A 24,262-nucleotide genomic window follows, 5' to 3' on the forward strand; every position below is an offset into this window, starting at 1 on the left:
AGCCCTCCGGTGGCAGCCCCCCACACCAGGCTGTCTCTCCGTCTCCTCCCTACAGGTGCTCCCGCCTGTCCAGTGCTGCCAGAGTCTTCCTCATACCCAGCGCTGCCAGAGTCTCCCGTCTGTCCTGAGCTGCCAGAACCGTCCGTCAGCCAGGAGCTGCCAGAGTCGCCCGTCTGTCCTCAGCTGCCAGAGTCGCCCATCAGTCAGGAGTTGCCAGAGTCGCCCGTCAGTCAGGAGCTGCCAGAGCCGTCCGTCAGCCAGGAGCTGCCAGAGTCGCCCGTCAGTCAGGAGCTGCCCTGGTCGCCCGTCAGTCAGGAGCTGCCAGAGCCGCCCGTCAGTCAGGAGCTGCCAGAGTCGCCCGTCAGTCAGGAGCTGCCCTAGTCGCCCGTCAGTCAGGAGCTGCCAGAGCCGCCCGTCAGTCAGGAGCTGCCAGAGCCGCCCGTCAGTCAGGAGCTGCCAGAGCCGTCCGTCAGTCAGGAGCTGCCAGAGCCGTCCGTCAGCCAGGAGCTGCCAGAGGCGGACAAGGACTATGGTGGAGTGGGGTCCACGTCCCGTGCCAGAGCCGCCACCGAGACCCTCCCCAATAGGTTCAGGTTTTGCGGCCGGAGTCCGCACCTTTGGGGGGGGGGGGGGTACTGTCACGTTCTGACCTTAGTTCTTTTGTTATGTCTTTGTTTTAGTATGGTCAGGGCGTGAGTTAGGTGTGTTGTCTATGTTCGTTTTTCTATGATTTGCTATTTCTGTGTTTGGCCTGGTATGGTTCTCAATCAGAGGCAGCTGTCAATCGTTGTCCCTGATTGAGGACCATATTTAGGGAGCCTGTTTTCTATTGTGTTTCGTGGGTGATTGTTTTCTGTTGTGTGTCTGCACCAGCCAGAACTGTTTTAGGTCGTTTCTCTTTGTTATTTTTGTTATTTCCGTGTTCATTTTAATAAATATGGACACATACCACGCTGCACCTTGGTCCTCACCTTCTTCCACCAACAACGGCCATTGCACTTACAGTACATGTAAGCCTGACTAGACTGTGCAGTATGATAGGCACAGTGGTATCACGTGATATGGAGTGAAGTGCCACCAATGTCTATCACTCTAGAATCATATTCACAAGTCCTCTAGAGGAATTGCCAGCCAGTGATTTACAACCTGACTGACAGATATAATGCGACCTGACCACATTAAATCTTCAGTAATAGCACATTCTGACCTTACCCACTGGGCATGGACGTCAATTCAACGTCTATTCCACGTTGGTTCAACGTAATTTCATTGAAACATTGTTGATTCAGCCAGTGTGTGCCCAGTGGGTAGAGGTTTGGCTAATTGTATGGTCTGGTTTGCTAGAGGTACAGTATCAGTTGATAGTAAACAGTATTTAAGAAACAAGCAGAGCACTATTGGTTGTTGCCTGGGTAACCACTTATTAGATATAAAGAGATGTTGTCAGGTGGTGCAGCTGTGGAGGGTGGGAGTGAAGAAGAGAAGAACTCTTCTTGGGAAGTGGGGTAAGTGAGGCGAGCCGCAAGGCAGGCCTACTGCCTGGCCATGGCTCTGTTAATTGATTAAATATGTGAGAACTGATTACAAATGTTAGTAATTAGGTAGCATTGATGGATGGTTTCAAGTAGCACTCAAGATGTTTCCAGTTTCATTCTTTCATCCACAGTGAAAAGTTGAGTTAGTAGAGAAAAAGATATCCATGAACCATCCTTGTCCATCTTACTTGTCTTTCAGTGGGAGATCTGACAGTGACAGAACTGTCATCAGGTCCTTTGGGCGCCTCAGAAGCCACGGACATAAATCTCAGACACATGATGCCTCCGAGGTACTACCAGTTCAATAGTTTGCCATCCTTTTACGATAAACATCATGGGTGCCAGTTGCATGTCTGGCCTTCTGAAAATGTGTGAATTATAGCATTCTCTATTACTGTTGGTGTGAGTGGCCTTTAAAGTTCTGAGTACTGGCCATGCATGCTCCTTATGGGTGATGGCATATGCTAAATAAAAGATGATGAAATAAGAACAACCATCTTGAAGGACGTGTTATTTATACTAGAGCCGCTGGGGGAGGGGAGGGAACAGGGAAACACCGTACTGTATTTCATGACCTTGTCAGCCCATTGGTTTGGTCTGTAATCCGCTTCCATAAAGAGAAATGGAGGATTATAGCGAGGGATCAGAAAATGCAATATATACCTTCTTAACACTTGAGCTGCCTGCGATCAGTCAGTCAGTTGGGGATCTCTTAACAAGCCTGTGCTGCTCTCTTTAGTCCCGAGGTGAGAACCAACGTTTACAGTATGTCCCTCTCTGTCTGTCCTGTACTTCTAACTAGTTAGACACTATTTGAAGGAGAGAAGATTTATTAAGATTTTACTCAGGTTTTAGTTTTCGGAGAAACTACATTTTTTCTAGCTATGATATACAGAAGCAGTGCGGTCTTTGCGCTAACTTATTCATGAGAAATTGCAGAATTATAGTGATATGCCTATTTAATGTCAATACTTGGCTGTTGGTTGAGGAAAAGAAGATAGGTTTATAAAGATTTCAGCATGTGAAATGCATTTTAGTATTTGTATTTATATTCATTTGTATTTGGTTGGTATTGTTGGCTCTAGTCCAAGAGTGTTAAATGTCTTTCCTGTAGTCATGAACTGATGTCTTTGGATTGTTGCTTTATGTAGTAATGCTCTTTTTATATGACATCTTATCCTTATTCAAATATATTTCATGTCTGTCACTAATGTTTAAATGACTGAAATTATATATAATTTGAAAAATATTAACACCAACGTTTAAAAAATCATAACTGAATTACTTGGTTTATTTCAATACATTTTATAGATATTTTATTTGTTTAGTACAGTATTTCATGATTTATTTTGTCGGTGTATCTTAATTTGTAAACTTTCAATAGTAGTATTTGCATAAGAAAATGTTCTCAGGTACCAGTAGTGTTTTGAATGTGTTTAGTGAGCATCTGTGCGGTGGTAAATGATAGATCTAAATGGACTCATGATGTGACATGCAGAAGGGTACACCACCACAAGACATAAATCTGAAAGCGATCGTCAAATGTTTTCCTTCCTCTCAACACCATATTTTAAACATACCTACACAGCCTGTTACAACGTTATAGACATCTCTGATACATCACCTAATTGGCAATCTGGACAAATATATATATATATATATATATATATATATATATATATATATATATATATATATACACTACCAGTGAAGAGTTCGGACACACCTATAAATTCAAGTGTTTTTATTTATTTTGACTATTTACATTGTATAATAATAGTGAAGACATTAAAACTATGAAATAACACATATGGAATCATGTAGTAACCAAAAAAGTGTTTAACATATCAAAATGTATGTTATATTTTGGATTCTTCAAAGTAGCCACCCTTTGCCTTGATGACAGCTTTGCACACTCTTGGCATTCTCTCAACCAGCTTCACCTGGAATGCTTTTCCAACAGTCTTGAAGGAGTTCCCACATGCTGAGCACTTGTTGTCAGCTTATCCTTCACTCTGCGTTCCAGCTCATCCCAAACCATCTCAATTAGGTTGAGGTGGGGTGACTGTGGATGCCAGGTCATCTGATGCAGCACTCCATCACTCTCATTCTTGGCCAAATAGCCCTTACACAGCCTGGATGTGTGTTGGGTCATTGTCCTGTTGAAAACAAATGATAGTCCCACCACTGCAGAATGCCGTGGTAGCCATGCTGGTTAAGTGTGCCTTGAATTCTAAATAAGTGTCACCAGCAAAGCACACCCACAACATCACACCTCCTCCTCCATGCTTCACAGTGGGAGCCACACAGATCATCCGTTCACCTACTCTGCGTCTCACAAAGACACGGCGGTTGTAGGCAAAAATCTCAAATTTGGACTCCTCAGACCAAAGGACAGATTTCCACCGGTCTAATGGCCATTGCTCGTGTTTCTTGGCCCAAGCAAGTCTCTTATTATTATTGGTGTCCTTTAGTAGTGGTTTCTTTGCAGCAATTTGACCATGAATGCCTGATTCACACATTCTCCTTTGAACAGTTGATGTTGAGATGAACTCTGTGAAGCATTTATTTGTGCTGCAATCTGAGGCTGGTAACTCTAATGAACTTATCCTCTGCAGTAGAGGTAACTCTGTCTTCCTTTCCTGTGGCGGTCCTCATGAGAGACAGTTTCATCATAGAGCTTGTTGGTTTTTGAAACTGCACTTGAAGAAACTTTCAAAGTTCTTGAAATGTTCAGTATTGACTGACCTGCATGTCTTAAAGTAATGGACTTTCTCTTTGCTTATTTGAGCTGTTCTTGACATAATATGGACTTGGTCTTTTACCAAATAGGCTATATCACCTATACCTATTCACAACACAACTGTTTGGTTCAAATGCATTAAGAAGGAAATAAATTCCACAATTTAACTTTCAACTAGGCACACCTGTTAATTGAAATGCATGCCTCATGAAGCTGGTTGAGAGAATGCCAAGAGTGTGCAAAGCTGTCATCAAGGCAAAGCGTGCCTTCTTTGAAGAATCTCAAATATGAAATATATTTTGATTTGTTGAACACGTTTTTTTTGAAGAATCTCAAATATAAAATATATTTTCATTTGTTTAACACTTTTTTCGTTACTGTATGATTCCATATGTGTTATTTCATAGCTTTGATGTCTTCACTACTATTCTACAGTGTAGAAAATAGTAACAATTATTATTAACTATTTTCTACATCTACAATACATACATACATACATACATACATACATACATACATACACTATTGTTCTAAGGTTTGGGGTCACTTAGAAATGTCCTTGTTTTTGAAAGAAAAGATGTGTACTACTCCCTTCACAGAACAGCGCAAACTGGCTCTGAGCAGAATGGAAAGTGCACTGGAGCCTCCCACTCCTCTTTCTATTCTGGTTAGAGCCAGTTTGCGCTGTTCTGTGAAGGGAGTAGTACACAGTGTTGTACGAGATCTTCAGCTTCTTGGCAATTTCTCACATGGAATAGCCTTCATTTCTCAGAACAAGAATAAACTGACGAGTTTCAGAAGAAAGTGCTTTGTTTCTGGCCATTTTGAGCCTGTAATCGAACCCACAAATGCCGATTCTCCAGATACTCAACTAGTCTAAAGAAGGCCAGTTTGATTGCTTCTTTAATCAGAACAACAGATTTCAGCTGTGCTAACATAATTGCAAAAGGGTTTTCCAATGATCAATTATCATTTTAAAATGATAAACTTGGATTAGCTAACACAATGTGCCATTTGAACCCAGGAGTGATGGTTGCTGATAATGGGCCTCTGTACGCCTATATAGATATTCCATAAAAAATCCTGCCGTTTCCAGCTACAATAGTCATTTACAACATTATCAATGTCTACACAGTATTTCAGATTAATTTGATGTTATTTTAATGGAAATTAGATTTTCTTTCAAAAACAAGGACATTTCCAAGTGACCCCAAACTTTTGAACGGTGGTGTATATTCAGTGTAGTTAATCATGGAGAATGGAGACAGTTGAGTGAGTACAATGAACTGACCTGATGGAGCAGCAGCAGTTATTTTTGAGACAAGGCCTAATGTCTTGGTCATCTAAGGGATGTTCTGGAAGGCAATGGCAGGGCTGGTGGCAGGGCTGGCACCACCAGCTGCGGTGTTGGGTTACTGTGACCTCTCGGAGACAAGCCTACAATAACACAGAGCCATTTTAGATAAGATCTGGGCCCAATTTAGATCTCCTCAACACAAGATAACTTCCCCATCTCCAGGGAAACGATACCCAGAGCCCAGACCAAAGATTTGGAGTCGACTGAGTTTAAGGAATTCGGAATGTATTCTTATCACTTGTCTCAATTACAAGAGCAAATAAGAAGACAGTTGTAAATCATAACTGCATGCCACGGCCCCCGTTGGAAGTAGGGCAGAACAGGCATAATTGTAAAAAGGGACAGATTCAATAACACAAATTCGAAATAGCCTAGAGTACTCTTATTCAATGTGCTTAAAAAATATATACTTTTTTCAGACTTGGACTACTTTTTTGTATTGACTGGTCTAGCATTCTCCATGTACCTTATCCTATATAATAGTATCAGTAATCTTACTGGTGTAGTTTTGTAATTGGTATAGTTGAGGATATACCAGTATTGTTGGTAAAATGTTAGCTGTTATGAGTACATAATTCATGATTACTATTGTTTTGCATTTCTAGGAAGTGAAGACACAAAACAGCCAAGATGGCTGAGTAAGTATAGGCCAATACATTGTCTACATGTTGTGTTTCAAGTGTTTAGGTAGTTGTACTTAACCTGACTTTCTTTCCTTGGTCCAATAGCAAGAAAGGCAACGTGTCCTCAAGCCGTAAGCACACTCTGAAGGTAAAGAATCCCACACAGCCATTCCTTTAATGTTTTACGTAGAATAAAACATTTAATAATGTATAAAAATCACAATATATCATACTTTTAAAAAGTAGTAAAACAAAGGGAGATGTAGGTCAATTATCTGTCAACTGTCATAATTTGTCTCCAGAGTTGTATGCTGGCACTTGCAAAGGATTGGCTTGAAGCTGAAGCATTAGAGAAAGTTAAAGAGAGGGAGAGATACATGGAAGAGAACTGCCCTCCTCTGGAGATGTCCCACTCCAAGGATGATTTGATGGTATGATATTCAGATATTCAAAGACAGACATTATGAAAACATATCATACCTGCTTGATACAGTGTGTTATATGAATTGTGCTTCTATCCGGTTCAGCTGTACTAAGTTCAAGCATAAAAATAGGTATTATATGAAGACAGTTACATTTTCCTTTGTTGCATTGTTTCATTAGGAGCTTTGCCAAAAGATGTACGACAAAATTAATGTGATTGATGAGGAGAGATACAACTTAGAATATAAAGTGATCATGGTTTGCAATGAGGTAAGCAACTGTCCTGTCTGTTCATTTTTTTATGTTTCAATATAAATACACAGTGCCTTCAGAAAGACTTATTCCACATTTTGTTGTGTTACAGCTTGAATTCAAAATGGATGAAATAGATTTTGATTCTCACCCATCTACACACACAATACCTCACAATGACAAATTGAAAACATGTTTTTAGAAATTTTTTCTAATGTATTGAAAATGAATTACAGAGACATCTCTGAGTAAAATCACATTTGGCTGTGATGACAGCTGTGAGTGTTTCTGGGTAATTCTCTAAGAGCTTTCCACACCTGGTTTGTGAAACGTTTGCCTATTATTATTTTCAAAATTCTTCATTCTCTGTCAAATTGGTTGATCATTGCTAGACAACCATTTTCAGGTCTTGCCATTGATTTTAATGTAGATTTAAGTCTAAACTGTAACTCGACCTCTCAGTAATATTCACTGTCTTCTTGGTAAGCAACTCCAGTATTGATTTGGCTTTGTGTTTTAGGTTATTGTCCTGCTGAAAGGTGAATCAATCTCACAGTGTCTGGTGGAAAGCACACTGAACCAGATTTTCCTCTAGGTTTTTGCCTGTGCTTAGCTCCATTTCGTTCCATTTTTATCCTGAAAATTTGCCCAGTCCTTGCATTGGAAAACCTCCCTGGACTTTGTGGCTGAATCTGTGTTTGAAATTCACTGCTCGACAGAGGGACCTTACAGATAATCGTATGTGTGGGCTATAGAGATGAGGTAGTCATTCACAAATCATATTAAACACTATTACTGCACACAGAGTGAGTCCATGCAACTTATTATGTGACTTGTTAAGGCTTGCCGTAACCAAGGGCTTGAATACTTATTGACTCGAGACATTTTAGCTTTTCATTTTCTAATTGACTTGAAAAAATGTTGAAAAATAATTCCACTTTGAAATGATGGGGTATGGTGTGTAGAAACACGTTTATGAATGTTAAATTCAGGCTGTATCAAAATAACATTTTGAAAAAGTCAAGGGGTGTGAATACTTTCTGAAGGCACTGTATGTACAATATATATTTAAATATAACAGTATTGTTGCTATATATGGAATATGATAAATATATTTTATATATATACAGTCCCTCTGTTGAGCCCACCTGAATCACTGATTTTCCTGTTCCAAAATTACACCCACAAGGTTTTAGACCTAAACATCAAAATAGTTGACCTGAGGGGCAAGTTCAAGAAGCCAGCTCTGAAGAAAGTGCGTATGTCTGCTGACGCTATGCTCCAGGCTCTGCTGGGCTCCAAGCACAAGGTGACAATGGATTTGAGATCCAACCTGAAACAAGTGAAGAAAGATGAGAAGAAAGAGGTGGGTCCATTAGGTTGGATATCGCATCGGGAGACATTGTCAATGTTGAACGAACTTTAGGCCTTGATATTCTACACTTCATTGTCTTCTCACCCTTTCTACCATCACAGGATAAGGAATTGCGTGACGTTGGTGACTGGCGCAAGAACATTGACGACAAGGCCGGTATGGATGGCAGGAAGAAGATGTTTCAGGGAGATAATTAGATCATTGGGCTGTGTTTGTATGATGTGACTGACTACTGTCCTGTAATGTCTTACTGTCAACCACATACTGATTGATACCCATTACAACCAGTACTGTAACTATATGACACATCTTTGTTTCTTTTGAAGACACAAAATAAATAGAAGGAAACAGAAACAGAGAGTAAGAAAGTCTAAGGAAGATGTGTGTAATGGTCTGTATGTTGGTTTAATGCTTTACTCCCTGTAGTACAGTGACAAACTTTTCAAATAAATTGTCTTAAGGAAATCATTCAAAATTTATATTTTGTCATTCTGATACACTAAGAGAACTAAAATGCAAAATCTTGCAACCACTAAATAGAGTTTCAATAGAGTGGTTCCCTGGTAATGTTCTAGACTGGAGTGCTGAGTTGCCCATATCTCTTTCTTTTCAAAAGTCACATATGCAGATCACTCCTATAGTTAAAGATGCGTTATAAAGGTTTTCATTCATTTCAGACAGTAGTTTTGAAAGTAGTGCTCAAAAGTCCAAATGGGCTCCTGAAAATTGTGCACAATTGTGTGCAACGTCACCCATTTTGTATGATACGTTACATCCTCCAAATGAAAAATAAGAATCATTTTAAAATCCCGTTCAATCTCTTTAATACTCGTCTCCGATTTTCTAGTCTAATTTGTGCAGCATGTACAGTAACACGTTTCTAGAGGCTTTGAAATCAATGCTTTCTGTCATGTTGTACCACGTTATCTGGAACATTATTCAGTTATTGTTGCATGAAGAAAACTTTATGTTAAGTAAAATCATGAGATTTGTTTTATAGATTTTATTCATTCAACAGTTCAGGCTAATATGAGAAAAAAACCTGTCAACAATTGGGCTCAGCAATGTTTTCTGCAGTCTTTTTGAGGTCTTTGTCATTGTCACTGAAATTAAGGTGAGTTACTTCATTATTTTGCATTTTTCCCTTTTGTATTACAAAGTAAAAGCAAGTATATTATTTCATTGTTCACTCTTACAATTGAAACAAATTGACTAAGCAATTTTATGTTTTCAAAATTGTAGTTAAATGTTTCCTGTCTACAATTTGCATTTACTGTAATTTATTACTTTCCTACTCTCAACAGATAAATACTCACTTAAACATCAGATGGAATCTTATTGACACTTCAGTGGTAAGTGTCTTTACAGTGCACTTGGAAAGTAATCAGACCCCTTGACTTTTTCCATATTTTGTTATGTTACAGCCTTATTCTAAAATGGATGAAATATATTTTTTCCCTCATCAATCTACACACAATACCCCATTATGACAAATCTACCAAATAAAAAAACAGAAATACCTTATTTACATAAGTATTCAAACCCTTAGTTATGAGATTCAAAATCTATCCCAGGTTCATCCTGTTTCCTTTGATTGGACATGATTTGGAAAGGCACACCTGTCTATATAAGGTCCCACAGATGACAGTCAATGTCAGAGCAAAAACCAAGCCATGAGGTCGAAGGAATTGACCATAGAGCTCGAGACAGGATTGTGTCAAGTCAAAGATCTGGGGAAGGGTACCAAAAAATGTTTGCACCATTGAAGGTCCCGAAGAACACAGTCGCCTCCATCATTCTTAAATGGAAGAAGTTTGAATCCACCAAGACTCTTCCTAGAGCTGGCCGCACAGCCAAACTAAGCAATCGGGGGGAGAAGGGCCTTGGTCAGGGAGGTGACCAAGAACCCGATGTTCACTCTGACAGACTCCAGAATTCCTCTGTGGAGATGGGAGAACCTTCTAGAAGGACAACCATCTCTGCAGCACTCCACCATCAGGCCTTTATGGTAGAGTGGCCAGACGGGAGCCACTCTTCAGTAAGAGGCACATGACAGCCCGATTGGAGGTTGCCAAACGGCTCCTAAAGGACTCTCAGACCATGAGAAACAAGATTCTCTGGTCTGATGAAACAGAGATTGAACTCTTTGGCCTGAATGCCAAGCGTCACGTCTGGACGAAACCTAGCACTATCCCTACAGTGAAGCATGGTGGTGGCAGCATCATGCTGTGGGGATGTTTTTCAGCGGCAGGGACTGGGAGACTAGTCAGGATCGAGGGAAAGATGAGCAAAGTAGAGAGAGATCCTTGATGAAAACCTGCTTCAGAGCGCTCAGGACCTCAGACTGGGGTGAAGGTTCACCTTCCAACAAGAAAACGACTAAGCACACAGCCAAGATAACGCAGGATTGGCTTCGGGACAAGTCTCTGAATGTCCTTGAGTGGCCCAGCCAGAGCCTGGACTTGAACCCGATCTAACATCTCTGGAGAGACCTGAAAATAGCTGGTCAGCAACCCATCCAAACTGACAGAGCTTGAGAGGATCTGCAGAGAAGAATGGGAGAAACTCCCCAAATACAGGTGCCAAGCTTGTAGCGTCATACCCAAGAAGACTCAAGGCTGTAATCGCTGCCAAATGTGCTTCAACAAAGTACTGAGTAAAGGGTCTGAATACTTATGTAAATAAGATATTTCTAATTATTTTTTTGCAAACATTTGCAAACATTTCAAAAAACGTGTTTTCGCTTTGTCATTATAGGGTAATGTGTTGATGAGGGGAAAAAACAATTGAACAATTTTAGAATAAGGCTATAAGGTAACAATGTGAAAAAAGTCAAGGGCTCTGAATACTTTCCGAATGTACTGTATATTGAGGATTTGTATTTATTCTTCTAGTAGCACAGTTTACATGAATATTATATTCTGACTAATGTAACAAGTTATTTTAAGACACAGTGGCCGTGAAAGGGGGTGTTGGGATATGCAAAAAACCAGCAGCGGGATATGAGAATGAAAAACCCAGCAGCATTGTAGTTCTTGACACAAACCGGTCTGCCTGGCACCTACTAACATACCTCTTTCTAAGGCATATACACAATCCACATACACAATCCATGTCTCAATTGTCTCAAGGCTTAAAAATGTTTACTTAACCTGTCTCCTCCCCTTCATCTACACTGATTGAAGTTGATTTAACAAGTGACATCAATAAGGGATCATAGCTTTCACCTTGATTCACCTGGTCAGTCTGTGTCATGGAAATAGCAAGTGTCCTTAATGTTTTGTCCACTATAGGACAAATATAAGCACCCACCAAATTGTTCTTATTATATAGAAAGCATTTTGTCCAGATGTCTCCCCGGGTAATAAAGGAATCTGCAGAGGATCTAGCTAGTTTCAGTTTAGTTTCAAGTGTTATTAGTCGTATGTAAAGAACACGTAGTATACAAAGTCCAACAAAATGCTTACTTGCAGGTTCCTTCTCAACATTGCAAAACAATAAGACATAGTAAAAGAGAAGAACATAAAGTAAATGGCATTTGACCATACATATATTACATGAAGGCACAATTTATAGTCCAATATGTACACGTGTATCAGGGAGGATTGGGGGGGGGGGGGGGGGGGGGGGAGGCAATCTCTGGTGGTCACACACTTAGTAAACACCTATTGGGTTATGTACCTTAAGTGTGGTTCCCAGTCCTGGAAAGAAAAGTGACTGGAGACCAATATCTCCTCCATCCTGTCTGGGCAAATTCCAGGAAAGGTCCATTGTGAAGAGCTTCTACCTACAGTAGTTGCTCTTCAGGAATGCAAAAGCCAGTATGCATACTTGGCTAACCACAGCACAACAAATGAGCTGGTCAGAGTCACACACACCTGGCTTACAGAGACAGACTTAAAGCAAACCACGGTGGTTCAGGTTCTGGTGGCTGACATGTCACAAGCTTTTGATCGTGTCAACCATGCTAAACTCCTCCAGCATCTGACCAGTCTGGGTCTGTGTCCAAGGCTACTCACCTGGCCTCACAGCTACACAACAGGGAGAACACAGAGGGGGATGGCACATGGAATGTACAGCTCATGGACAGAGGTAACATCTGGGGTCCCACAGGGTGGGGTTGTCTCGTCTTACCTCTTTCTGCTCCACATGTGCACTCGGAGAGTCATCTTTGATTTGTCCTGTTCTTTAAGGCTAGAAAACATTGAAAATGACACCTCAATGGAAGAGGAGTTGAAGTAACTGGATGAATGGGCGGAAGACAACAACATACTTCTGTCCAACTAATTTGTTTCTCTAGAAATCCCCACCAGCAGGCTCCAATGAACCTGGGTAGACAGGCTGTTCCAGTTGGAACAAAATACCTTGGCTTCCACTTGGACAACCAACTCAGTGGTAACCAACATATTGACCAGGCAGTGAAAAGGGCTTCAAAGCATCTATCCTTCCTGACTGTGATGGCAAGAAACAGTCTTCACACTGAGGACCTTGTGGAAATCTACACCACACTGATCCCACCACGCCTTGAGTATGTCAGTATGTTGCTGGTGGGTGGCACAAAGAAGCAGCAAGCTGCACTGGACAGGGTACAGAAAAGGACAAGCAAGATAATAACAAAGAATAGAGACATCCCACTGACTCTTCACCCTTTTGCAGGAGAACTTTCCTGTAATGCAGGAAATGTAAAACTTCTAGTGTATTTGAGGTTTAAAAAGGCTTCTGAAGCTTGTAATTCCCACTTGGACATTTCAGACTTGATTTTCCCTTACGAAAAATGTATCAACCCCTACAAATATGTCCATTAATTATAATACACACAATACTACATATTTCCTGTTGCTTGCTGCAAGATTATTTTCCTGCTGTAGCAAACTGCCTCAAATTAAGATCCTACATCTCTACATAATCTCCTACCACAGAGAAGGGTAGACAGTACTTGCAGAGTCCTCCGAAACCAGAACTAATTGTCCAGCATCAACGCAAGGACAAATAGGCTGAATAATTCTGCTGTACAGTCTTGGTCTTCACTGTACGTTTGTAACTCATCTTGCAATTGACAGGCGGTTACATAAATAAGCAATACAACTACAATAACAATCTTGAAGGGTTGCTTATGTATATGAAGGCAGCAGGGAGGTTGGGTTGTGACTAGAGTTACAGCAGCTTGCTAAACCATTGGTCTGGAGCGGGACTTCAATCCAATTCCATAAAGAGAAATGCAGAGTTTTTCTGACCTGTCACAGTATCCAATTAAAACCCTCATAACATTTCAGTTGCCTGTCACAGTCCCAGACGTGTGTACTGCTCGATCGCCAGCTTTCTCTAACAGGTGAGAACCTCTCACCTGTCTATCCTGACTCTCTATCTGCTCCCTGTTTTCAGCTTGGTTAAGAATCACAGGATTTCAGCAACTCCACTGATTTTGCTGTTCTGGATTAGCACTCCTCCTTCAGTTTGGAAACCCTGCAATCAGCTGCACACGTGAGATCAGACCAGGTGTCTCTCTGGGGGGGGGGGGGGGGGGGGGGGGGGGGGGGTATAGTCCTGTCAAACCACCCATATTATAGAGCATTGTTCAACGGTTGGGTCTAATCCTGAATGCTGATTGGTTTAAAGCGCAAACACCGGCTTCTCGAGCATTATCACTTATTTAACAACTTTGCTCACTTGTCTTTTAGTCATAAAATTATCATAAAATAAATCTCACAAGAAATAAGAATGTGCAGGGTTAACATGTTTATCTTATTTAATATGTTTGTTTGAGTTCAATATAGTCTGGAATGTAGTGTTAAATATATCTAATTGTGTAACTGACGTGACCGAATCAGACCGTGGCAAATTCTGGCGAACATCGCTGTTCAATGAGGTGTAGCAAATTCTTGGGAACATTGCCAGCTACTTGATATTTTTAAACCATACTCCTACATGAGAAATTCATTTAGAAAGCTATACTCACTCGCCAGTCTCCTTTGACGTCAGTGGACATACATTTAATTCGATTTTGTCAGTTGTCATGTATTTATGTCATGTGCATCATGCCAAAGTACATTTGGTTTTGTTTACAAATGTAATGATTTTTTTGTAAGTTTATAATTACTAGCATTTCCAATTTGATTGTTGTTGGATCTTCAAAGATTAGCTTGAAATCGTTTTAATTTGGAATGGGAATATGTCTTGGGTCGTCACATACATCACAGATAATCACCTCTGTCCTTCAAGACCACATCCTCAGTCACTGGCAGATGCTTACAAATATTGTAAAGTACATGTAGCATGTTTCATCATTTTGTCCAATCATTATTTTTTAGAGGGCGAAGGCTGCGTGGTTGTAAATCTATTGATTATTCTGTATGTTGGGGATGAAGCTCCTTCAAATCGTCGTCCTTGGCTGTCTCAGTGGTGTACTGTGCTACAGTACGGTTTGGAGGCACATGAGAAAGTGTTAGGTTATAATTGACCTGCTGATGACAACTGACAGTATCAGAAGAGAATCCCAAGAAGACAGCTGGCTCCTTCCTTAGACACAATTTTAGAAATTAGCTCCTTTCCTTGAACACAGCAGGGAAATAACTATCCTAACCCTCTTACGTGAAACTAGTGTCAGTGTGCTGCTAACAGTGCTGTCCCTGTCCCCTTTCTGGGCTTGAACTACTGGTCCTCTGGTCGCAAACACACGTGACCGCCAAAACTAGTTGTGCTGTAGAAAAGGATCCAATTTGATAGCACCATTGGCGACATTTCAAGCTAGCTGTGGAGTGAGTTTACGACACATTCTTAACTGTTACATGAGGAAGCACAATGTTACCTCTCATTCATCGAAGTCAATTCTGTTTTGGTAAAGTATTGCTATTGGTATTCAAATGCTATTCAAATGAAAAAAAAAGTTGTCAAGAGTGCATAAATATTTGCAAGTTAGGGTTAGGGTTAGGGTTAGTGTTGAGTTTATTACATTGTTGTATTGTCGTTTCTTTCCAAAAGGGTCTGAAGCAAACAAGAGGCCAAGATGTCTGAGTGAGTTCCAATATGTTCTTATGATATCAGTGACTATATTTGTCTGTCCTGTGTGAATAATATTAACTTCACTACTATATTGGTGTTCATCAATGGAATAGCCTCCCATTAGGGGCAAGTGGGGTAAGATGGGATATTTTATATATGCTCAATGTGGGAAAATAAATATAACATTCACTCTATGATGTATACTTCATGATCTTGGACATCCATGTATACAGTATCAATAAATTGCCTTTTTTTTTATTAATGGTTGGAAACTCATCTTTACCTCTCCAGTGCCCCATGTCCCAATTTAAAAAAATCTGAATTTTTTATGAAAATTCACACATCTTTTGATCAACTCTTTTAGGAAAATAATGGCATCGAGTCACAAGCATCATCTGAAGGTAATTTGTCACAAGTAAAATTGAATTCAATTTTTTGTAATTAAACTTTATCTTGAGCACAATATGTTATAATGTTACATTATAATGAAAGTCTTTGTGCGTTGTGATGTGTATTCCACTGTTAACCTTCATCCAGTTGTGTCACTATTCCTGCTTCTCTCTCCTTCTCCAGAGCTTGATGCTCCAGATTGCTAAGGGCTTGCTAGATGCAGAGGCCATAGAGGCAGTGGAAGATATTTTTTTTTACATGGATGAGAACTGCGCTGCATTGGACATGCCTGGGTCATTGGCAGAACTGCAGGTACAGTATCAAATGCTTAAACTACATTTTCAATCGACACTGTTAGGAAATTCCCTTTCGTTGCGCCACAGTGCAGGTGGGTTGTATTTATTACATTCAGTTCTTCATTTCAATCTTTAGTTGTTCAAGGTTCCTTTTTGTTAATAACCTCCTGCAGGAACTGTGCAAGACAATTCATCACCAGATTGATAAAGTGGATGAGGAGAGATACGACCTGGCAGACAAAGGGGGCAAGTGTGACAAAGAGGTACAGAAACCAAAGTTAATCTGTCAAATTAAATCCTATTGTAGGCATTTGAGGTTGATTATGTTTGTTGATTTTCTCTCTTGTTAAGAGTGCAGATCTAGTCTTTTTCCTGACTTCCTCTCTTCACAGATTGAGGATTTGAGGATTAAAGTGATTGAGTTCCAAGGCTTGTCTGCTGACTCCATGCTCCAGGCACTGCTGGGCTCCAAGCACAAGGTGTCTATGGATTTCAGAGCCAACCTGAAAGAAGTGAAGAAGGAAGTCAAAGAGGAGGTGGGTATTTGTGTGGAAATCTACAAAGCAGAGAATTGGTATAATACTATGGAAGGATATCAGTGAATACCCATGGGAAGATGTAAAATGTTTTGAGTTGGGGGGGTCACCTTTATAATAAAGCGTTGCCTGTCTCTATCATCGAATTTGCGTATAGTGGTGCAGAAGACAGAAGCAGAAGACATTCTATAATTTAGCAAAAAGCATTTCATGCAATTCTACATAATTTTAAATGAAGGGAGACATTTTCAAAATATTTTTTAATACCAAACAAATAACCATAATGACAGGGTCCTCTGACCCTGAAACAACCGTAACTACAGGGTACTCTGACCCTGAAACAACCGTAATGACAGGGTACTCTGACCCTGAAACAACCGTAATGACAGGGTACTCTGACCCTGAAACAACCGTAATGACAGGGTACTCTGACCCTGAAACAACCGTAATGACAGGGTACTCTGACCCTGAATCAACCGTAATGACAGGGTACTCTGACCCTGAAACAACCGTAATGACAGGGTACTCTGACCCTGAAAAACTGAGAACAATAGAAACAACTTAGTCTTGAATGCAACCAATAGCCTAGGCCAAGTATTCCCAAACTGGGGTACGCGAAATGCCGTCAAGGGTAGGTCAAATAAAACATTTAAAAATATATATATATTTTTCCCCTCACATTTTCAAAAAGTCCATTTATATTTTCCAACGGGGCTATACATTTGGGTGAGGTTTTTTTCTCGCCTGAGTAGCCTAGTTTCACTGGCAAAAATTAAATGAAACCATCTAGTGTTCAGAGTAATAACAACACAATGTCAAATACAGGTAGCCTAGTCAAATAATTAATCACATTAACCGTTACTCTCTTGCGGGAATTCCACTAACGGTCCGTATGTAGTCAAATGTAGCTGCTGCTCATTCCGTTTGCTCAAAAATGTATAAATGGTTAAAAAAAGTAAGGCCTGTGTCCATAGAGACAAATACCAGCTCTACTGGTAGTACTGCTACAACCAGCAGTACTACACCTGCACCTGTTGATGACACAAGTTGTTCAATTCATCCAATGCTAGCATCAGTAATTCTACATTTGTTGTTAGCCCAGCTAACATGGACACTGACAGTTGTGAATCTGATGCAGCCGAAGAGCTACTGCCCCCTTACCTGGGAAAGCACCGAACAACAGACAGGGACGTTGGACCATCGAAGAGGAGCAAATATGATGAGAACTACATTTATTTGGGGTTCACTTATATTGGGAGTAGTGCCTTTCCTCAGCCACAGTGTGTTATATGTGCAAAAGTCCTATCTCACAACTTGATGAATCCTTCACTCTTGTGCAGACATTTAGAAACAAAACATGCCAATTTGAAAAATAAGCCACAGGAGTTTTTTGAGTGAAAATTAAGACGACTTTCGAGTAGTAAGGCATGTATAAAAGCAATAGTTCCATTAATAAGAACAGGCTAGAAGTGTCTTATATGATAAGCTACCGAGTGACTAGAACAGGCAAGCCCCATGCTATTGTGGAGGACTTAATTCTTCCTGCTGCCATGGATATGGCTGGGACAACGCTGGGGGAAAAGGCCAAAAAAACTATACAGACAATGTCTTCATCAAACAACACTGTTTCACGACGCATCAGTGACATGGCAGGAGATGTTTTGAAACAATTACTGCTTCGCATACAAGCCAATGAATTCTGTGCGTTACAGCCGGAGGAGTCAACAGACGTGGCGGGCCTGGCACAGCTCCTGATAAATATCAGTTACGTTTATGGGGGCCATTAAGGAAGACATCCTCTTCTGGAAACCAGGACAACAGGAGAGGATATTTTTAAAGTACTGGACAGCTTTGTGATATCAAATGGACTTTGGTGGTCAAGATGTGTTGGTATCTGTACTGATTGGTGCAAGAGCCATGACAGGGAGACATAGTGGAGTGGTAATGTGAGTGCAAGCAGTTGCTCCTGACCCCACTTGGGTACACTGCACTTGGGTATTTTCTGCACTATGCAATGATATGGGCAGCGACCATGTAACGCTTTTGCAACATACAAAAGTGCGCGGGTTATCAAGGGGCAAAGTACTGACACGTTTCCTGAATTGAGAGACCATCTTAAAATGTTCATTTGTCTGACCGCTTGCATGGTGACGAGTTTCTCACATGACTGGCCTATCTGGGTGATGTTTTTTCTCGCCTGAATGATCTGAATCTAGGATTACTGGGACTCTCCGCAACTATATTCAATATGCAGGACAAAATTGAGGCTATGATTAAGAAGTTGGAGATCATCTCTGTCTGCATTAACAAGGACAACACACAGGTCTCTCCATCATTGTATGATTTTTTTGTGTGCAAATGAACTCAAGCTTACGGACAATGTCAAATGTGATATAGCGAAGCACCTGAGTGAGTTGGATGCGCAATTACTCAGGTACTTCCCTGAAACGTATGACACAAACAACTGGATTCGTTATCCCTTTCATGCCCTGCCTCCAGTCCACTTACCGAAATCTGAACAAGAGGGTCTCATCGAAATTGCAAAAAGCGGTTCTGTGAAAATGTAATTTAAATCAAAAGCCACTGCCAGATTTCTGGATTGGGCTCAGAGTATCCAGCCTTGGCAAATCGCTCTGTTAAGACACTGATGCCCTTTGCAACCACGTACCTATGTGAGAGTGGATTCTCGGCCCTCACTAGTATGACAACTAAATACAGGCACAGAGTCTCTCTCCAATACAACCCAACACTGCAGAGTTATGTGCATCCTTTCAAGCATACCCTTCTCATTAACCTGTAGTGAGTTATTCACCATTTTGTTGATGAACAAATAAGGTTTTATATGTAAGATGGCTAAATAAAGAGCAAAATTATTGATTAATATTATATTGTTATTTGTTATATTGTGACAAATGTTTAATAAATATTTCATAGTGTGTGTGGCAGGCTTACAACGATGCCAAAAAACGGCATTTGAGAGTGCGCAAACCCTGGTGCTAGAGGGGGTACGCAGCTGGAGGTTGAATGTTTAAAGGGTTACGGGACTATAAAAAGTCTCTCAGTCCCTGAGAGCAGGATTCTGCCACCACCATGCTTCACTGTAGAGTTGGTGCCAGATTTACTCCAAACGTGACGCTTGGCATTCAGGCCAAAGAGTTCAATCTTGGTTTCTTCTGACCAGAGAATCTTGTTTCTCATGTTTCGAGAGTCTTTAGGTGCCTTTTGGCAAACTTCAAGTGGTGTGAAAAGTGCCTTTTACTGAAGAGTGGCTTCCGTCTGGCCACTCTACAATAAAGGCCTGATTGGTGGAGTGCTGCAGAGATGGTTGTCCTTCTGGAAGGTTCTCCCATCTCCACAGAGGAACTCTAGAGCTCTGTCAGAGAGACCATCTGGTTTTTGGTCACCTTCCTGACCAAGGCCCTTCTCCCCTGATTGCTCAGTTTGGCCGGGCAGCCGGCTCAACAAAGAGTCTTGGTGGTTACGAATTTCTTCCATTTAAGAATGATGGAGGCCACTGTGTTCTTGGGGACCTTCAATGCTGCAGACATTTTTTGATACCCTTCCCCAGATCTGTGCCTGGACACAATCCTGTCTCGGAGCTCTATGGACAATTCCTTCGACCTCATGGCTTGGTTTTTGCTCAGACATTCACTGTCAATTGATGGACCATTTATAGACAGGTGTGCCTTTCCAAATCATGTCCAATCAATTGAATTTACCACAGGTGGACTCCAATCAAGTTGTTGCAACATCTCAAGGATGATCAATGGAAACAGGATGCACCTGAGCCCAATTTTGAGACTCATAGCAAAGGGTCTGAATACTTATGTAAATAAGGTATTTCAGTTTTAGATAAAAGATTAAAAAAATCTGTTTTCGCTTTGTCATTATGGGGTATTGTGTGTAGATTGCTAAGGATTTTATTTGGTTTCATCTATTTTAGAATAAGGCTGTAATGTAACAAAATGTGGAAGAAGTCAAATGGTCTGAACACTTTCCAAAGGCACTGTATGTGTGCTCAGCGGTGATGGCAGATGCACTCTTGCCAATAACCTATCCCTCAAAGATACTTTGTAAAACAATGCTGTTCGCTCAATATTGGGAGTTGATCAAATATCAGTAGTGTAAAAAGTACCCAATTGTCAAACTTGAGTGAAAGTAAAGATACCTTAATAGAAAATGACTCAAGTAAAAGTGAAAGTCACCCAGTAAAATTCTACTTGAGTAAAAGTCAAAAAGTATTTGGTTTAAAATATACTTAAGTATCAAAAGTAAAAATCTAAGTATGAATAATTAAAAGTTCCTCATATATTTACAAAATAAACGGTAAAGTGTTCTTGTTTTTTTAAATTTACGGATATCCTGGGGCACACTCCAACACTCAGACATATTTTACAAATGAAGCATTTGTGTTTAGTGAGTCCGACAGATCAGAGGCAGTAGGGATAACCAGTGATGTTCTCTTAATAAGTGTGTGAATTGAAACATTTTCTGTCCTGCTAAGCATTCCAAATGTAACGAGTACTTTTGGGTGTCAGCGAAAATGTATGGAGTAAAAAGTACATTATTTTCTTCAGGAATGTAGTGAAGTAAAAGTTGTCAAAAATATAGATAGTGGAGTAATGAACAGAAACCCCCAAAAACTAAGGGCTTTATAAATAAATTTGATTTGATACTTCACGAGGCTATGTATCAGTGCCTACATACAGTCGTGGCCATAAGTTTTGAGAATGACACCAATATTAATTTCCACAACGTTTGCTGCTTCAGTGTCTTTAGATATTTTTGTCTGAAGTACAATTACAAGCATTTCATAAGTGTTAAAGGCTTTTATTGACAATTACATGAAGTTGATGCAAAGAGTCAATATTTGCAGTGTTGACCTTTCTTCTTCAAGACCTCTGCAATCCGCCCTGGCATGCTGTCAATTAACTTCTGACCACATCCTGACTGATGGCAGCCCATTCTTGCATAATCAATGCTTGGAGTTTGTCAGAATTTGTGGGTTTTTGTTTGTCCACCTGCCTCGAGGTTTGACCACAAGTTCTCAATGGGATTAAGGTCTGGGGGGTTTCCTGGCCATGGACCCTAAATATCGATGTTTTGTTCCCCGAGCCACTTAGTTATCACTTTTGCCTTACGGCAAGGTGCTCCATCATGCTGGAAAAGGCATTGTTCATCACCAAACTGTTCCTGGATGGTTGTGAGAAGTTGCTCTCGGAGGATGTGTTGGTACCGTTCTTCATTCATGGCTGTGTTGAGAAGCAACCACACACACGAATGGTCTCAGGATACTTTACTGTTGGCATGACACAGGACTGATGGTAGCGCTCACCTTGTCTTCTCCGGACAAGCTTTTTTTTTCCGGATGCCTCAAAAAATCGGAAATTGGGATTCATCAGAGAAAATGACTTTACCCCAGTCCTCAGCAGTCCAATCCCTGTACCTTTTGCAGAATATCAGTCTGTCCCTGATGTTTTTCCTGGAGAGAAGGGGCTTCTTTGCTGCCCTTCTAGACACCAGGCCATCCTCCAAAAGTCTTCGCCTCACTGCGTGCAGATGCACTCACACCTGCTTGCTGCCATTCCTGAGCAAGCTCTGTACTGGTGGTGCCCCGATCCCGCAGCTGAATCAACTTTAGGAGACGGTCCTGGCGCTTTCTGTACTTTCTTGGGCACCCTGAAGCCTTCTTCAAAACAATTGAACTGCTCTCCTTGAAGTTCTTGATGATCCGATAAATGTTTGATTTTGGTGCAATCATACTGGCAGCAATATCCTTGCCTGTGAAGCCCTTTTTGTGCAATGTAATGATGACGGCACTTGTTTCCTTGCAGGTAACCATGATTGACAGAGGAAGAACAATGATTCCATGCACCACCCTCTGTTTTAAGCTTCCAGTCTGTTATTCGAACTCAATCAGCACTCACACCTGTGTTAACGAGAGAATCACTGACATGATGTCAGATGGTCCTTTTGTTGCAGGGCTGAAAGGCAGTGGAAATGTTTTTGGGGGATTCAGTTCATTTGCATGGCAAAGAGGGACTTTGCAATTAATTGCAATTCATCTGATCACTCTTCATAACATTCTGGAGTATATCCATATTGACTAATATCACTATGAAAACCCTTAAAGCTCAAATTTTAAATAACCTAAACAAATAGCTTAGATTCTCTATTGACCTGATCTCTCTGCTGTAACACCCACTCTACCCTTACAGGACAAAGAGGCAGTTGGTGACTGGCGTAAGAACATTGATGACAAGGCAGGCATGGACGGCAGAAAGAAGATGTTTGAGGCAGCATAATATCTGTGGCACGACTCAGTCCCATTTCACCTGCCTTTCTCTATGTCCTAATAATAAGTCAGTTGTTGTCAGCCATGGCTGTATTTTGTATTTAGATGTTAGATATATAAAGTAGTTTTGTGGTTAAGTCAGATATGGATTTGTATGACCATGTTGTCGACTAAGATAATTTCCCTTTTCACAGCAACTTGAACATATTTTGAAGAACACTTGCTGTATGAAGAAATGTACTTAAGTATATATGACTGAATATTAAATAAATATTTGAACCTTTACAACTGGAATAGCATTTTTATTTTGCCTGCATGTCTTTTAGGGTTTTGTGATGAATAAAAAGAGAACACGACTTATGCAGTTACCTACTTGATTTGAGTATGAGTAGAACACTATTCAATGTTCAATAGCAGATGGCAATTAGAAGCTAGTTGTAAAAAAAAATGTAACGACTGAAGGACTTTCATCTTAGGACATAATTTCTTAGAACATGTCACACAAACCAAAAGGTGTATGCTCTGTGCATGTTCTCTCTCCCTCTCTCTTTTTCTCTCTGCCGAATCCTGCTGTAATTATGACTCCTAGAATTGGTAGCATCTCTTTATTGTTTGGCCATCTTGTGAATGGAAACTGATACAAACATATTTAGGCTAGGATTTAATCAATTGTAGAGTTAATCAAATGTTCAATACTAATACTAATACAAAAATATAAGCAGTAACTTTATATAAAAAATTAAGAATGAATATAGTGTAACATGTTATAACAACTTTCATGACTACGCATTAATAAACTATTTATAATCTATTAGTAAATAAGTATTTCATTATTTGTAAACATTTATAAACATGTATACGTTTTTATAAGCATAGAAACTATTACTATTAGCATTAGAAACATGTATTTTAACTTTGGCCTATAATGGCTAATTCGTGAATTACCGAATATTGGATTGTTAGTATTTCTCACACAAAAATCAGCATGCATAGTGTGTTGACCAGGGTAGTTGAGTATTCATGATGTTTTCTTGTATTCATGATGAAAAACCTATGTTTTCTTGTGTCTTATGACACCATAGGTTGGTGTTGTATCTTGTGACATCTCCGCTGTAGCGAGAGCAAGACAGCGGTGGACTAGCATGGATATGACGCCCTCTACTGCCTCACCGTAGCACACACAACTGCAGGTATGGGAGAAATAAGAAACCTGTTGGCTGGCCATGGTAATCAATTCAGATATGGATCATCTGTGTAATAGATCTTCTTTGCGTTTTTGCCTACTACAGCTTTGATGTGATTTATTGACAAGTGCTTTGGTTTTATTGTCAATCACAGTGTAGAATTCAATCTGGGTAGATGAAAAATGGAGAAATCTGGATAGATAGATATATATTGAATGGAAAAAGGATATTAGGTGAGTGATGTAAGGATTGTA

At 40.3% G+C, this 24,262-nt stretch overlaps 2 protein-coding genes across 5 annotated transcripts; both read left to right on the top strand.

Moving 5' to 3' along the window:
- Positions 1-2,042: 2,042 nt before the first annotated feature.
- LOC139406467 (troponin I, fast skeletal muscle-like) lies at positions 2,043-8,776 on the top strand. 2 transcript variants are annotated; one of them, XM_071149084.1, is made up of 7 exons: positions 2,043-2,281; positions 6,241-6,273; positions 6,364-6,406; positions 6,561-6,689; positions 6,862-6,951; positions 8,123-8,299; positions 8,410-8,776. In XM_071149084.1, the coding sequence occupies exons 2-7, from the start codon at positions 6,266-6,268 to the stop codon at positions 8,503-8,505; spliced, it is 543 nt and encodes a 180-aa protein (XP_071005185.1). In that variant the 5' UTR covers positions 2,043-2,281; positions 6,241-6,265; the 3' UTR covers positions 8,506-8,776. The 2 variants fall into 2 exon arrangements, with proteins under 2 accessions (XP_071005185.1, XP_071005186.1); XM_071149085.1 differs by having other exon boundaries at positions 2,198-2,300.
- An 803-nt stretch (positions 8,777-9,579) lies between these two features.
- On the top strand, positions 9,580-24,019 carry LOC139406472 (troponin I, fast skeletal muscle-like). 3 transcript variants are annotated; one of them, XM_071149092.1, is made up of 7 exons: positions 9,580-9,660; positions 15,287-15,319; positions 15,672-15,708; positions 15,881-16,009; positions 16,167-16,256; positions 16,386-16,529; positions 23,907-24,019. In XM_071149092.1, the coding sequence occupies exons 2-7, from the start codon at positions 15,312-15,314 to the stop codon at positions 23,997-23,999; spliced, it is 501 nt and encodes a 166-aa protein (XP_071005193.1). In that variant the 5' UTR covers positions 9,580-9,660; positions 15,287-15,311; the 3' UTR covers positions 24,000-24,019. The 3 variants fall into 3 exon arrangements, with proteins under 3 accessions (XP_071005193.1, XP_071005194.1, XP_071005192.1); XM_071149093.1 differs by lacking the exon at positions 23,907-24,019 and adding an exon at positions 22,748-23,105; XM_071149091.1 differs by lacking the exons at positions 9,580-9,660; positions 15,287-15,319; positions 15,672-15,708; positions 23,907-24,019 and adding an exon at positions 22,748-22,911 and having other exon boundaries at positions 15,815-16,009.
- The last annotated feature ends 243 nt before the right edge of the window (positions 24,020-24,262 follow it).

Source organism: Oncorhynchus clarkii, chromosome 4 (genome assembly GCF_045791955.1).
Source record: "Oncorhynchus clarkii lewisi isolate Uvic-CL-2024 chromosome 4, UVic_Ocla_1.0, whole genome shotgun sequence".
Classification (NCBI taxonomy): Eukaryota; Metazoa; Chordata; class Actinopteri; order Salmoniformes; family Salmonidae; genus Oncorhynchus; species Oncorhynchus clarkii.

Bases quoted from the DNA above. Each gene is read 5' to 3' on its own strand.
- LOC139406467 (XM_071149084.1), top strand. The intron at 6,407-6,560 runs GTAAAGAATCCC...ATTTGTCTCCAG, and splicing joins GCCGTAAGCACACTCTGAAG to AGTTGTATGCTGGCACTTGC. The intron at 6,952-8,122 runs GTAAGCAACTGT...TACACCCACAAG, and splicing joins TGATCATGGTTTGCAATGAG to GTTTTAGACCTAAACATCAA.
- LOC139406472 (XM_071149091.1), top strand. From the start codon at position 15,815: ATGTGTATTCCACTGTTAACCTTCATCCAGTTGTGTCACTATTCCTGC. The intron at 16,257-16,385 runs GTACAGAAACCA...CTCTCTTCACAG, and splicing joins GGGGCAAGTGTGACAAAGAG to ATTGAGGATTTGAGGATTAA. The intron at 16,530-22,747 runs GTGGGTATTTGT...CTACCCTTACAG, and splicing joins AGAAGGAAGTCAAAGAGGAG to GACAAAGAGGCAGTTGGTGA.